The 16999-nt window shown below is 35.1% G+C and overlaps 1 protein-coding gene across 1 annotated transcript in view; it reads left to right on the top strand.

Annotated features, from left to right (window-relative positions):
* LOC143236178 (protein kinase C, brain isozyme-like) overlaps window positions 1-16999 on the top strand; it is a 67090-nt gene that overhangs the window by 34568 nt on the left and 15523 nt on the right. The window contains exons 5-7 of the mRNA XM_076474465.1: window positions 6247-6375; window positions 14527-14683; window positions 15851-16079. Coding sequence (XP_076330580.1) covers window positions 6247-6375; window positions 14527-14683; window positions 15851-16079 — 515 coding nt within the window. The remainder of the gene's footprint in view (window positions 1-6246; window positions 6376-14526; window positions 14684-15850; window positions 16080-16999) is intronic.

The raw sequence follows: 16999 nt of genomic DNA, 5'->3' as shown, positions 1-16999 counted from the left end.
ATTATTAAAACATGAAAGAAGATTATGTGTGAATACTTTTAATTCCTCTTACAATCCTAAACACCTTAATCAGATTCCTCCTATCTTTTTTTTTTCAAGAGAAAACAATATGAGAGATTTCAGCCTCTCCTAGTTTGACAAATCCTACATCCTAGGAACCATTCTTGTAACCCTTCTATAAACCCTTTCCAACAGTTTAATGTCTTTCCTAATGTAAGGAGCCCAAGACTGAATAAAATATTCCCAGTGTGACCTTACCTGTGACCTACACAATGAAATTATAACCTTTTTAGACTTGTATTCAATATTTCTGTAGATACAACCTAAAATACTATTTGTCCTACCATCAGTAATAGCACATTGCTTGAATGGCTTTAGAAACAGATTGTTTGTTTGTTTGTTTTGGAATTTCCACAAAAGCTACTCGAGGGCTATCTGTGCTAGCCGTCCCAATTTAGCAGTGTAAGACTAGAGGGAAGGCAGCTAGTCATCACCACCCACCGCCAACTCTTGGCTACTTTACCAACGAATAGTGGGATTGACCGTCACATTATAACGCCCCCACGGCTGGGAGGGCGAGCATGTTTGGCGCGACTCGGGCGCGAACCCGCGACCCTCGGATTGCGAAGCGCACGCCTTAACGCGCTAGGCCATGCCAGGCCTTTAGAAACAGATCAACCGTTACACCAAAATCCCTTTCCTTCATAACACTGTTAAGGTTATTTCCATGTAAATTATACTTATAATTCAAATTATGATAACCCACATACATTATTCTGCATTTATTATAATTAAAACTCGTCATTTATTTGTCCAACTCACTACATGATCTGAATAATTTTATAAATCAGTGGCATCCTCTTCACAGCTAGCAATACCCAAGACATTAATAATGTCTGCAAATTTAAATAATTTATTCATCATTCTTACATCCTTCATTGATGTAAGTCAAAAATAACAAAGGTTCTAAGACTGAGTCCTGAGGTACTCCACTTGTGACATTAATCCAGTTAAATATCTGTACCTTCTATCTCTGTTGTTTTATCATATGAAATATCTGAACATACTATCTCTATTATTGTTGTTTTACCGCATTAAACCTAAGTATTCTAATCCTGTTTACTATTTATCATATCACACATCTGAACACTTCGTCTTTGTTTTCTAACCCCTCTTTGTCTTGTTATTACTTTGAATACATTGTTTCTGTATTTTCACACGTTATGTTTTTGTTTTCTACTGTACTGAAGATCTGAACATTATATTTGTTTTTTCTTCGCCTAAAATGAGCGCCAAAAAGCAATGCAAATTAAAGTGTTTATTACATTACCTAGTTTCAGTAACACAGTTACCATCACCTGGTAATCTCCATCTCAGTATTAACTGATAATATATTTATCTACAACTATTAACGAGTGAATTCAAATTAAGGGGTAGAAAACAAATAGTAAATAAAGATTAATTAATTCATTTAAATAACTATTCCTCTAATACACGCTGATTAGTCCATCGTCTCTATGTATACACACATTCTGTTTTAATCATACAAATATACTCTCTTACACCTTTTGATGTTCACTTTCTTCATGTTCAGCTGCAGTTAGATGAGATAGTGTTATGTTTTATGTCATACTGGTATTCTTTTGGTTTCGTTTTAATTTCCATTTATCCATTTTATCTTCAGTTTTTCTGGAAGCTTTGAATGTTTTTAAATAGTTAATAATTTTGTTTTGTGAAATGAACGCTACTTTCTGACCCTTTAATCGGGATGATAATCGTTAATTTTTTATTAAGCCTAATATACAATTCACTCAGTCTTTCCGTTATTTTTATTCATCCTATGTCAATAGACGAAGTTTGAAATGCACTTAGATCTATTTCATGAACAGGAACGTTTTTCTACTTCTCTGTTCCCGAAAAAAGATTGGAAAAAGTTATTACTCGACGGCTAGCTCAGACTTCTCGGTTTTATCACAATGTTGAATAAAACAACGCCATATAAGCTTTTAACTTTAAGAAACAGCTAATATTCTAATGGAAAACCATTAATCAAATATTCTAAATTCTGGTTACAGCCTGAAATTTCGGTATTCATGAACACTTCTCGTTCAGTCTTCAACTCGCGTTCTACGCATGCTCGAAAAGAAGCTAAGAGTTCCATTTTACGACATCTGATTATTATATAGCGCCACCAAATGTCTCTTTATGAATCTAACTGGTCCTAACAGAGTGCATTTAGATAAAAGCGACGAACTTTTTTTCTTTTGTACTAAATCAAAGGCCACCATCAAACATCAGCGCCCTCTTCTTATCTATTGTCTTGCGAAACCTGGAATGAAGCTACATAAAATATTCGTATGAAAGAAAATGGTTGCAGTCCTCGTGCTGAAAAGGAAATTATATTTTCTTTCCATGTTTACGTAAATATTGTCGCTTAGCTCATAGAAATGGCTTTCTTATATCCTCTTTCTTTATCTTTTCCTGTTATTGATTTTCGTCGTTATCTCTGTGTGCTTTGGCATCTAAGCCTGACCAGCACAGTTTGTTCTCAAGATTCGATAACAAACGTAAACAGAAGTAGCTGGTTAGAATTTCTTTGTAGAGTATTTAGTTTAATGGGACTTCTCCAGGGCTTATTACGTGTTATTCTATAATGCATTTTATTTAATTGTAGTTAAAAACAGTTATGATAAGTATTTTAAACGAAACATGTTGCTTATAATCCGAATAAACAGGAAATTATTATAACTTCCAGTTATCGAACGAATAAAATATACTTTTAAATATAAGAAAAAACAAGCTTATAAAATGCCAGATAAAGATGAGAAATAAACAAGCTTTGAAAAGTTAGTAAGTAATAAATAACCGTAAATACTTTTCAGAATCAGTTAACTGTAGATCCTAGAAAGGTCTTAATTGCCATACAGATGTTCATAAGTCAGTTGAAAAAGTACTTATATTTTCTACTCTACTCAGCCTTTCTTATTATGACCTAACGAGATTATTTTTTGTAAGGTTACAAGCAAAATTGTAGCTGGGAGGGGTAACGACTACTAAAATGGTCCACTATTTGGTGATAGCTGTGACCCGTGTTAAAAGCTCCCTAACATTAATTCAAAAAATCGTCAGCTGAGTTACTGATACTATGATTAGAGTCAACTTAAAACCATAGCTAGATTTTAGGAAAGTGTTCTTCTTATCAAATTCCTTCTCGTCTGAGAAAACAAATTCTACAGCTGTCAATTCTAGCCCTAACTTGAACACTTCCACGAGATAACAAAATAGGCTCATATTTAACTTTTAAAACACATTCCCCTTAGATGTAAGAGTTCCGTCATATAATAGATTTACCTTCAACTTTTAGTACACTTTCATGATAAGATACTGATTTGGGTCAACGATTCTGATTCGCATTGAGGTTAAATATTTTCCAGTTAGTACATAGGTTATTATAAAATACTTTTGTTTATAGCGAACTGCTAACACCATCTACTGCAGTCCTTAATTTTGAACTGCTGGAAAATAACCAGCGGGTAACATCCCCTGCTACGTCTTGGATATTTTTATCAACAAATAGTGGGATTGGCCGTCACGTTGTAATTTCTCCACAGCTGTAACTGGCAGGAATTTTTCAAGGAGATGGAAGACAAGATCTCAGAATAGTCTGTGATGTTTTATATTTTTTCTGACATTTCAAGATCATATCACTAAGTTATTGACTGAAAACCTAAAGTACTGGGTTAGATTCTCAGTCGTGGACACAAAACATAGTCTGATGTAACTCTGTTCTAAGGAAAAAACAAAACAAAATTAGTTTAATTCTGTTTAAAAACAAATGAGCCATCCATTGACAATACTTTCTTCCATCCAGCGCCATCTTTTCGTTTAATTTTTTTGTGATAGTTCTTTCGCCAATATCTTTCTCAATACGTATTTTTTTCACATGACTTTTGTCATTTTTTCTTTCTTCTTTTACCTTCAACCTTCCGATTTATCACTTTATTAACAATTCTTGTGTCAGCTATTCTTATGATCTGACCCATCTGTCTCAGTCCCCTTTCTCTAACTAAATCCATTAGGTCACATTCTTATGTGCGCTTCAGTGGTTCGATGTCTGATAATTTGTCCTTCCATGATAATTTCAATATTCGACACAGGTAGTTCGTATTGTACTTTTTATCTTTTATGTGCGATTGCCACGTTTCACAAACGTACAGCAGAACAAAAGCAACAAGACAGTTATAGAGTCTAACTCTCATTCTGATGTCCATAATTCTGTTGTTGAGCAGTTTTCTGAGCCTTTCCAAATGTGACATTGGCTTTACCGGTTCTGGTGATCGCTTCATGGTTATCTCCATCTCTTCGAATATTACTTTCAAGATAGACGAAACTCATAACTTGCTCTATTGTTTCCCCATCATATATTACATTAGGTTTTTCATTCTCAGTTGTACTACATTTTTATAGTTTTGTTTTAGTTCTCATTTTAAGTCTCTGTTTCTCACTTCCAGTCCTTCTTCTGTTTGTCAATAATAATAATAATATGATTAGCGAAGTCCGTATCCAATAACCAATTATTCCCCATACTTTAGTTTCTACTTTCCTCATTTCCATGATAAACAAAAGTGTTTGTAATATAGATTCCTGTCATACACCAGAGTTGATTTTAACAAAAGTGTTCTGAGAGCTCACCCTACATAATGTTTCCCGAGAAGTTCCTTTCATACCATTTATCACTTTATTCTGAGTTACCTAATAATCATCCACGTTTGTAGAATTCTTTTTGGAAATCCACAAAGTTTATGTAGACATGTTTCAGAAATTTGTTAGATTTCCCAATAACTCTACGAATTTTAAAATATCATATTGACATGATCTACCAGTTCTGGATTCAAAGTTGTCTTCTCTCAGTTTCCGATCTGTAATTTTTTTGTTCGTTCTAGTACGATAGAACTAAGAACGTTAGTTGGTATTGATAACAAAGTAACATCTCTCCCAGTCGAACATTTACTTAGATCTCCCTTTTGAAACAAAAGCCCAGATCTATATTCCAGTATTTCGGTATTAATTCTTCCTCATATATTGCATTACAAACTTTTGTCAGCCATTTTGTTAACTCCTACCTCATTCCAGGCACATTGCTGATCTTTAGTTTTACAACAGTTTCTCAGCTTCCTCATCTGTTAGTCCAACTAATTGTTCTTATCACTACTGACAACAACACTTTCATTTGTGGATTCAATAACTCTTTAAAATATTGTATTGTTAACCTAAAGATGACCTAAGAAGGTCGAAAGTTGTTCTGTACTTTATTTTAATTAAAGTTTTAATACCAACATCAGCCATCTTGAGAATAGATTTTTACTTCAAGTGGGTTTCTCGTCATTATGAATCTTTAAAATGTTCAATCCATCTTCCGTTTTTATCATATCTATTGTTGCATCTTTGATAGGTTCCCACCAAGTCTTTTTACAAGAAAACTGTTTTATTATCCTGTTGTTCTTGTGGTATTTCTTCTGTTAGAACTAAGTGTGCTTGTTATTTCAATGACTTTTTCCTCACTTTTCCATGCTTTACTTTGTATTCGTCCTTTAACCGAAGGTCCTAGAACAAGGTGGTTAAGGCACTCTACTCGTAACCGAGGGCCACGGGTTTGAATCCCCATCACACTAACCATGCTCGCCCTTTCAGCCGTGGGGGCGTTATAATATGAGTTGGCGGTGGGTGCTGATGACTAACTGCTTTCCCTCTGGTCTTACACTACTAAATTAGGGACGGCTAGCGCAGATAGCCCTCGAGTAGCTTTGAGCGAAATTCAAAACAAACAAACCTTTAATGGATCATCCGCACCAACTTGGGCTCTAACCTTTGTGTGGCTTTACTTCAATCAGTTACGTTACATGTGTCTTACCTTTTGTGTGGCTTTACTTCGATCAGTTACGTTACATGTCTATTTTCCCCTCAGTGTCCCTTTACTCTTCTTAATCGTGACTCCAGTTCTTATCTTAACCACTTTTAAAATGTGTTCCATTCCTCCGCCTTCTTCTTTATTTGATGATACCCTGAGAAAAAGAGTAGTTTAGTTCTGAATAGAAACGAATATATTTTTACGCATAAATGATAGCTCCAAACAAACAAAATGATGGTTTAATTCTGATTAGAAACAGAAATATTTTTGTATGGAAAGGATAACATCTGTATCGATATCCCGATAAGTACTAAAGGTAATTCCTTTTATATTTCCAGTGTGTGACATGAACGTGCACAAGCGATGTCACGAGAGTGTTCCTAACTTATGTGGCTGTGACCACACCGAGAGAAGAGGAAGGATAGAGTTGAAAGTCACAGCTGAACAAACAACGTTGACTGTTGAAGGTGCAGTTCCAGCTAAGTATTGGAGATTAAATAACATTCCGGAACGTTACAGTTTGCTAACTTTAGTTTCTTTCATGGATCATATTTTTCAGAAAAAATAACCATTCTTTAAATAGTTTTGTAAACTTTGTACGACCTACTGCAAAGTAAACACAAAATATGCCATATACGTTATATATGCCATTTTTCTTAAATTTCACTGATGAGTCAAGTTTATTGAATTAAAAATATATAACAATAGTAAATAACTGATGACAAATTATAATAACTTTGTAATATTGCTCCTTACACTAATTCGGATTTGTAATTGATTCATAAAATTGTTAAAATTGCATTTCACCAACTTAACCACCTTTTGCATCAAAATAATGTCCCTTGATGGATTAGCGGTAAACATACGGACTTGCAACTATAAGATCCTAGATTCGGTTTCCCGCGATGGACAGAGGCTATAGAACCCATTGTGTAGCTTTCCACTAAGAAAGTGACAACACGGCACACCAGTTGCTTCTTATGATACAAGTAACGTTTTTTCTTTTTCATTTAGTTCACTTGTATAGTTTTAAAAATGGAACTACGTCAGTAATACCGACTTGTTCTCTTAATTACGAACTTGTATTTTAAAGGTTATAACCTTTCTAGACCCGGCATATCCATGTGGTTAGAACGCTCGACTCATAATATGTGGGTCACCGATTCGAATCCCCATCACGTCAAACATGCTCGGCCTTTCAATCGTGGGGACGTTATATTGTAACAGTCAATCCCACTGTGATAAAAGGTAGACCAAAGTTGTCGGTGGTTAGTGATAACTAGCAGTACTTTTTCTCTAGTGTTACACTGCTATATTATGGATGGGTATTCCTCGTTTAACTTTGCGCAAAATTAAAAAAACAAACAATAACCCTTCGTTTTTAAACTGTTCATATTGATTTGAAGATACAATTTCAAAGCAGAAATGTACAGTTAAATTGAAGAATTGGTAACCAGCAATATTTTTTTATAAATTTGTCATTTAAGTTTATCTCTTTCAGTAATACTAGAGTTAAGCAGTAAGTAAAAAACATATCACAATGTGTAAAATCGCTACATTAGACGAAAGCATGCCACATTGTGGAGAGATTCAGACAAGTGCTAAGCATGCCTTGCTGTGAATCATAGGTTTCACAGTTCGTGTTCCGCACGTTGGGGCGAGGGTTCATTACAAGGGTGGCCATCTATTAAAGAACCTGGATCTTTTTTTCCGTATTTTCGAATCCCTGAAAAGGATCGTTTCTTTTGATGCGTTGCCGACTATTGTTGTTGTTGACCTAATTTCTTCTCCAACAACATATCTCTGTTTCGTCTTCATCTTCAGTTTCAGCTCAAATATAATGATAATCTCTATAAAACGTAATCCCTAATCTGTAGCAGGATGAAGAAGGATTGTCCAATCATCGACCATCCTTGATGATTTATACTCCCTGGGAATAATTATTTTTACATCAAAACATCTGCCAGAAAGAAGGAAAGAGTACCCTACTAGTTGGCAGAGGGTGATATTGAGTAGGTGTTCTAGTCTATCAATTTAAAGTCAGGGTTATTCCTCTTGTGGTCTTTTCGCGAAATTCGGGAAGTAAGCGTATTATTTGTCAATAGTAAAACTGATAAAGCCAGTGTTTAAAACCTATATAGTTGAACAAGTAAACTAGTACAAGTATTATTTCTTCCTATCAGGTTAGCCTTATGATTACCAATGATCTTTTCTCACTGCCACCTTTGGTCACTGTGTGTTGGAGTTTAAATATCCAATGCTCATCACCTAAATTACGAAATCCTAAAGTAAAAGGTTTAACACTATTATCAACAGCGATAACAACAACAACAAGCAATAATATCCACCATCGAGAAAAGGAACTTTAAACACGCCCTTTATTTATTTTTTTTTAAAATCAATACTTCTCTTAAACTCTTGTAAATTGCTGATCTTCGACAAAGCCAACAGCAACGTATTCCATAAGTCAATCACCCCTGCGAGGGAAATAAAACTCTAAAGTGAAGCCTAGTTTGTGTTTTCCAAATCATAAACTAATGTTCTATCGTCTTATTGACTTCATAACATAGAACAAAACAAATCAGAAGCCTTTATTCTATGGATTAAAACAGAAATGATTGTAAGCTTCAATAATATCACCTCTTATCTTCCCTTTTTTTTCAAGAGAAATAAATTGATTGATTTTAGCTTATTCCTGTAAGATAATCCTTCTATCGCCATCCTAGTGGCCATTTTCTGAACACTTTTCTGTAATTCAGTATTGTTTCTTTGATAAACATATATACACAGTAACCAAAGAAATGCCTTAATAATGAGTGAAACATCTTGTCTCTCGTAGGTCAGGGTAACTTTACAGTTTTACAACGCTAAAATCTGGGACTTAATTTCCGCAGTGACAGATTACACATAGTCCACTGTGTACCTTTATGTTAACTGGAAAACAAAAGGACAGTTACATAGCCATTTTTCTGGCTTGTGATCAATATTTCTATAAATACAATCTTTGAATTATATTAACTTCACTTCTAGAAACAGAATACTGTTCATAGCATGAGTGATTGATTTGGTTTGAATTTCGCGCAAAGCCACATGAGGGCTATCTGCGCTAGGTGTCCCTAATTTAGCAGTGTAAGACTAGAGTTAAAGCATCTAGTCATTACCACCCACCGCCAGCTCTTGGACTACCCTTTATCAACGAATAGTGGGATTGATCATTACATCATAACGCCCCACGGCTGAAAGGGCGAGCATGTTTGGTGTGACGTGGATTCAAACCCACGGCCCTCGGATTACGAATAGAGTGTCTTAACCGCCTGGCCATGCCGGGCCAAGTAACTTGTACACCAGCATTTCAAAATTATTTTCTTACATCACACCATGAAATAATCTTACACTTACTATAATATCTGTCCATCTTGCGAATTTATTATAACCAATCTGAAACATCCTACAAGTGCCCAACAGTTTAACATCATCAGCGGAATGTACTAACGATGTCCTCAATGACAGAAACCCAAGAATTGACCTCTGAGGCACTTCATTAGAAATATGGGTCTAGTTTGGCTGGACTCCACTAATCTCAGCTTTTGCCTTCTTCCATGGAATCACTGTATAATCCAATTAACTATTCTATCCCCTAACCAGTACTATGTGATATTCTTATCTAATCTTTTTTATACAACCTTATAATGTTTGCCTTCTGAAAATCTAAGTATAGCTTCACACCCTTCTCATTGTCCAGATAACAAGTAGCATTTTCTACAAAAGATAACAGATTAGTAAAATAAGGTTTCCCTTTGAGGAGTCCACTTTGAATTTCTTTTATGGTATCATACTTCATTGAATGATTTTAGTGAAGATTGCTTTATCAGACATTAGAATTTTCTTCACTACAGAAGTAAGACTGACTGACCTATGATTTCTAGAGCAACTCTTATTAACCCCTCATCCCGAATTACCAACATCAGCAACTTTCTATTCTAAAGCCATCTGCTGATAACTGACCTTCCAAAATGGAAACATGGAGGTTACACATATAATTTTCAACTATTTTACAACCATGTCTGGCTCTAGTGCTTCAGTTTTATCTCAGTCTTTCTACTTACCACATGATGTAGGTCAATTCCAATATTGCCCACAGAATGTTCGAGATCAAGAATGTTTTAAAAACATTTCAAAAACTTAATCATAATTCGATAAGAACATCAGTACTTTTAAGGTCCCAATTATCTTATTAACATTTTTCTTATCCTTAATATACTTAAAACATCCTTGCTGTTGGTTCAACATTATTAGTCGGTCGTTTCTTTAAACACTTTTAGAAATTCTACTGTCATTTTAACCACATGCATAGCTTCCTTCCAGCATTGTTTTAAATTGAAAATGATCAAACTAGTAGCATTTATCTGTGTTTTTTTCTTTAACTCTGCTAACCATATCCTCATTAATACAATAAATGTAAAATAGCGTTCTTTCTGGTTGATTTTCTGGGCAACTGATACATAAAACCATTGTGAATTACTTCAAGAAATCTATTTTCTTCACCACAAGACTCCATACAGTCGCAATCAGTGACTCCCATAACTGAAAGATCAATCACAGAAATTCGTGCAAAAAAAGAAAACCAGGAACAATTTTCAAAATGCACAATAAAAATTTCATTTGGCATGCATGCCAAGGTTTAACACTGCATATGTTTTGGCAGCTGCCTTTATCACGACTAAAACTTAGAAACATAGATAGCAACCTGAAAGCTTTATAAGAAAGAAGTTTTAAGTCGTATATTTTAAGGGGTAGTACGAATGTTTATCTTACTGAATAACGTGCACTAACACCAGCTCACCATAACTCTCTGTGAAAAAAACAACAAATATATATACACTGGTGGCCAAAATCTTAAGGCCAATGAACATAAAGAAAAATATGCATTTTGCGTTATTAGACTCAACCACTTATTTGAGTAGAGCTTCAAAAAATGAAAATAAGAAAAGGGAAAATAAAAATAAAAAACTGTTTTAGCATTTAATAGGGAAAATGTGAACACTATTAAATTAGACTAAATACTAGCTGGTCAAAAGTTTAAGACCATACTGAAGCGAAGCGTTAATCTGTAAACACGTAACGAAATTTAGTCATTTGTGTTCAAGCACTAGCGTTGTCAACATCTCCCACTGACATCTCCTATGTTACATAGGGTAAAAACATGGCAAAGACTAAAAAGAGTTTGAGCATGGCAGAATTGTCGAGCTGCAAAAGCAAGGTCTCTCTCAACATGCCATCGCTGGTGAGATTGTGCGTAGTAAAACTGCTGTTGCAAATTTCTTAAAAGACTCTGAAGGATACGGAACGAGAATTTCAAGTGGTCGACCCAAGAAAAATTCGCCGGTGTTGAGCAGGAGGATTCGATGGGTTGTCCGGCAAGACACTAGCCGGTCGTCGAACCAGATTAAGGCCCTTACAGACGCAGAATACAGCTCAAGAACAATAAGACGACATCTACGAGAGAAAGTCTTTAAAAACCGTAAACGTCTTCAAAAGTCACGCCTCCTTCCACACCACGAAACAGCTCGGTTAAACTTTGCTGAGAAGCACCAAATATGAGACGTAGAAAAGTGAACGAAGATTTTGTTCTCTGATGAGAAAAAAATGTGACCTGGATGGTCCAGATTGCTTCAAACGTTACTGGCACGATAAGGATATCCCACCGGAGACATTTTCTACATTACAGTGGAGGAGGTTCCATCATGATCTGGAGTGCTTTCTCCTTCCATGGAACAATGGAGCTTCAGGTTATACAGGAGCGTCAAATAGCAGCTGGCTACATTGGCATATTGGAGAGAGCATCCTTATTGACTGAAGGCCCTCGCTTGTGTGGAAATGACTGGATCTCTCAGCACGACAACACTGCAATCCACAATGCCCGCAGGACAAAGGACTTTTTCATGGCTAATAACGTGTTTCTTTTCGACCATCCAGCATGTTCGCCCGAACTGAGCCCCATTGAAAATGTGTGGGGGTGGATGGCAAGGCAAGGTCTATAGAAATGGACGTCAATTCCAAAGAGTGCATTATTTTCGTGAAACCATCTTCACCCCTTGGAATAATATTCCAGCCAGCCTTCTGCAAACGCTTATATCGACCATACCAAAGCAAATGTTTGCGGTTATTCGCAATGACGGCCATGCAACTCACTACTGAGACCACTTGTTGGGCATTTGCTACCCTGTTTAGAACTTTTTTTTTTTGGTATGGTCTTAAACTTTTGACCAGCTAGTATTGAAGCTAATTTCATAGTGTTCACATTTTCCCTATTAAATGCTAAAAACGTTTTTTATTTTTATTTTCCCTTTTCTTATTTTCATCTTTCAAAGCTCTACTCAAATAAGTGGTTGAGTCTAACAATGCAAAATGCATATTTTTTCTGAATGTTCATTGGCCTTAAGATTTTGGCCAGCAGTCATGTATATATATAGAATTTATGGCATGAAACTTATTTTTTGGTTCCTGGTATTAAACTTACTTTACGTATTCAGTTTATTTAAATTTATTTCTACTATTTTACCAACTGACCTATTTTAGCAAATAAAGAAATTAATGTATTTCTATTGCGTAAGTTTGGTTTGGCTTGTTTTGAATTTTGCGAAAAGCAACACGAGGGCTATCTGTGCTACCCGTCCCTGATTTAGCAGTGTAAGACTAGAGGGAAAGCAGCTAGTCATCACCACCCACCGCCTACTCTTGAGCTACTCTTTTACTAACGAATAGTGGGATTGACCGTTACATTATAATGCCCCATGGCTGAAAGGGTGAGCATGTTTGGTGTGACCGAGATTCTGTTGCATAAGAAACTTTGCATTAATAATTTTCAAAATTACTTTTAATTTGACCAATGAATTTTTATTTCATTCACACCTAATTTCATATCTATACTTTTTTATATATAAAGTGTATTGTTTTACCTTTATTATTATCAAAGATGGTAAAAAATGGTTTTAAAATATGATGTAGGTAACTTATATCTGCTGAATATTTTGACGGTTTGTATATGTATATATAATGATATACATGGTAATATTACATGGCGACGCTAGGATATTTTCGTTGAGGTAAACTGTGGAGGGACTTTGCACAATATGGAGTAAGATGGTAAATAATTTACCATGAATATATGTAGGTAATTTCAATATGGGTGGCTGAGTGGGTTTGGCTCAATTGGGGATAGACTCAAGCCCCCTTAGCGCCGCCACTGTAATATTACTACATCATTCAATTTATTATCATGGACAACAATTCGTCGACTATATTTTTATTATCAAATTTGAATTTTACACAACAGTATCTGGTTGTAAAAAAAAAAAAAAACGACGAGAGACAGGGACGGTGTCAAAAGTTAGTCTAGCAGAAGTAGGATTAACCATAAGGTCATTTCTTTAAATGTCTAGCAACAGTAGACGTGTTGGCGAGGTGGAACTTCATTGACGCACATGCTTATGACACAGCGACTACTTGTTAAGGCAAAAAACATTTTGGCTGAATAGTTTAGCTCAGCTAAATTCCTTGTGGCATTATTTATATTGAAGAAGTAGTAAACTTTTGTTGTTTTTCACCATCTAGAGATAGCAGCACGTTACAAAAAATGTAACTGATGACTAGAAAGAATTTTCTGAAGGTAACTTATGGTAATCACGCATCCACCTGAGTTGATCTGGTTTGGTTTGTTTTGAATCTTGCGCAAGCTACAGAAGGGCTATCTGCGCTAGCCGTCCCTAATTTAACAGAGTAAGATTAGAAGGAAAGAAGTTAGTAATCACCACCCACCGCCAACTCTTGGGCTACTCTTTTATGACCCTTTATTATACTATATTTTGCATTGTACCATCATCCGTTCTTTATTACATTATCCAGTTTACTAAACCATTTCCCGTCCTTTATTATATTATATAGTATATTCTGTCTAAAAGATGGAATAGGTTACTCGTGTAAGATATTCTATCTAACAGTTAGAGTAGACTACCTTGTAAGATATTTTATCTAACAGTTAGAATAGGCTACCTTGGTAAAATATTCTATCTAACAGTTCGAGTAGGCTGTGCTGGTATGATATTCTATCTAACAGTTCGAGTTGGCTATCTTGGTAAGATATTCTGACAGCTCGAGTGGGCTACCTTGGTAAGATATTTTGTTTACTAGTTGGAGTGCTTTACTTCCAGTTAATTTTGTCGTTTGTCTATAGTTATCTAACTACTACTTTTATCTTCCTGTTGTTTTAAGTATTTTGTATTCGCTCAAGGTAGATGAAACTTGGGCCTGGCATGGCCAAGCGCGTAAGGCGTGCGACTCGTAATCCGAGGGTCGCCGGTTCGTGCCCGCGTCGCGCTACATGCTCGACCTCCCAGCCGTGGGGGCGTATAATGTGACGGTCAATCCCACTATTCGTTGGTAAAAGAGTAGCCCAAGAGTTGGCGGTGGGTGGTGATGACTAGCTGCCTTCCCTCTAGTCTTACACTGCTAAATTAGGGACGGCTAGCACAGATAGCCCTCGAGTAGCTTTGTGCGAAATTCCAAAACAAAGAAACTGATGAATCTTTATTTATACGACAAGAAATATCGTTCTTTAGTTTGCCAAGCTCGGAATTTAATTCCAATGGATCCAAACGGACTGTCCGATCCGTACGTGAAAATGAAGCTGATTCCAGAGGCTGGAGACTGCTTAAAGAGGAAGACGAGAACTATTAAGTCCTCCCTAAACCCACAGTGGATGGAGGTCTTTACTTTGTAAGTTATGATAAGCTGAAAGTCTTCTGTGACTTTTAAATCTTTTCCTTCAAAGTGTTCTAACTTACTGATTTTTTAAAATCCTTTACTTCAAATGTTCTAACTTGTTAATTGTTTTCAAATCATTTTCTTCAAAGTGTTCTAACTTATTGGTTGTTTTTAAATTCTTTCCTTCAAAGTGTTCTAACTTATAAAGTTTTTCAGTTAATGTTTCTTTCCAAACCATCATAATTTATTTCAAAGAACAGATGTAACTACATATACCTTTTAATAAATGAAATTTAAGTGAAAAGAATAAAACAAAGGACAACTTGAAAAATGTGCTCAGTTAAGTTATGACAACCACCAAAGAATATGCTAGCCATTTTGGTAACTTCTTCAACACAAATTAAAGTGAACAGGACAAACGCATATTGTGATGACCTCACTAACATGAATTAACATGAAAAGAATACATTATATATTTTGAAGTCCTCACCTATATGAATTAATACAATAATGATATGTTGTGTGTTTTGAAAACTCCATCAACATAAATCAATATGAAAAAGATATATTCTACATTTTGAAAACCTCACTAAAGTCACCCTAACTATCGGAGAGTGTTATATCATGTTTTAAATATATAGCTATTGAACACTAAAACCTTATACAGAACTTGTAGTGAGGTAATAATGAATATTGCAATAATATGTTATATTATAAATAAATAGTGTGAAACTTAGCAGTTTTATGCTATTAACCACAGATACACTCCCACATATTTTTAAGTTAATACCCTGGACAACGAACGGGTACCTTATCTACTGTATATTTTGATAACGTCACCAAACTGAATTACAGTGAAACGGTTTTCTTTCTAATTCTTGTTATTATATCTGTAAAACATTATTACACACAGCAACTTAAGTTTTGTTTACTTTATGGATCACTGTTGTAGACATATAAGATAGTGGTAATTGTTGTCTGAAGTCTCAACACTTGAATACGTCTATTGTTTTCATTGTTAGCAACAATCCACACAAAAATCTTCGTTACAATACAGATTTTCGCATGTTTCGTGTTTATAGTTTAGACGGTTTCATTCTTTAAACGTCATGCATCATACTAATATGTGAATAGGATATTCTTAGTATAGTAACAATTTTTTTGTAATCTCGTACCCAGCAACCTTCAGCCTGAGGACAAGGACAGAAGAGTATTGATCGAAGTCTGGGACTGGGATAGAACATCTAGAAACGACTTCATGGGATCTCTTTCCTTTGGAATTTCTGAAGTCCTAAAATCACCCGTGAGTGGTTGGTTCAAGCTACTTACTGTTGAAGAGGGGGAATTTTATAATGTGCCAGTACCACCAGAGGGCTCTGACATCGCAGAGCTCAAAAAACAAATAAAGGTATGTTCAGTGATGTAAAAACAGAATGCTTAACAATTATATATGTACATACATGTATTATACATTCATTTTCTTTTTCACGAAGGATAAAATTCAAAATATAATATCTGATGTCGAGGCCTAATACATTACTTTATTCACCATACCCTCTGATGTGGACTGTAGTTTCGCCTATTCAAGGCTCATCAGTATAGCTTGAATTGCACTCTGACCAATGAGGGAATGAATTACACCTCTACATCATTTACTGTCTCTTTTGAATTTTACAAATCTCTAACACAGCATCATTAAACATTACAGACGTTCTGTAATATCAAATAATAAATTAGGTGTCACAATCTCTAATATAGCATCACTAAACGTTAGAGACATTCCGTAATATCAAATAATAAATTAGGTGTCATAATCTCTGATATTGCATCATTAAACAGTAGAGACGTTCTGTAATATCAAATAATAAATTAGGTGTCATAATCTCCAACACAGCATCATTAAACAGTAGAGACGTTCTGTAATATCAAATAATACATTAGGTGTCATAATCTCTAACACAGCATCATTAAACAGTAGAGACGTTCTGTAATATCAAATAATAAATTAGGTGTCATAATCTCCAACACAGCATCATTAAACAGTAGAGACGTTCTGTAATATCAAATAATAAATTAGGTGTCATAATCTCTAACACAGCATCATTAAACAGTAGAGACGTTCTGTAATATCAAATAATAAATTAGGTGTCATAATCTCCAACACACCATCGTTAAACAGTAGAGACGTTCTGTAATATCAAATAATAAATTAGGTGTCATAACATTATTGCCGTTGTTGTTAATTTAGGCTGCTATGTGTTGAATACAAAGGGACTCAGGAATCTCTAATAGTCTTTATATTACCGTGAATGGTTCTTAAAACAACAA

This window comes from Tachypleus tridentatus, chromosome 13 (assembly GCF_004210375.1).
Source record: "Tachypleus tridentatus isolate NWPU-2018 chromosome 13, ASM421037v1, whole genome shotgun sequence".
In the NCBI taxonomy this organism is placed as follows: domain Eukaryota; kingdom Metazoa; phylum Arthropoda; class Merostomata; order Xiphosura; family Limulidae; genus Tachypleus; species Tachypleus tridentatus.
The sequence above is the reverse complement of the archived record's forward strand: the minus strand, read 5'-3'. Positions and strand labels throughout refer to the sequence as shown.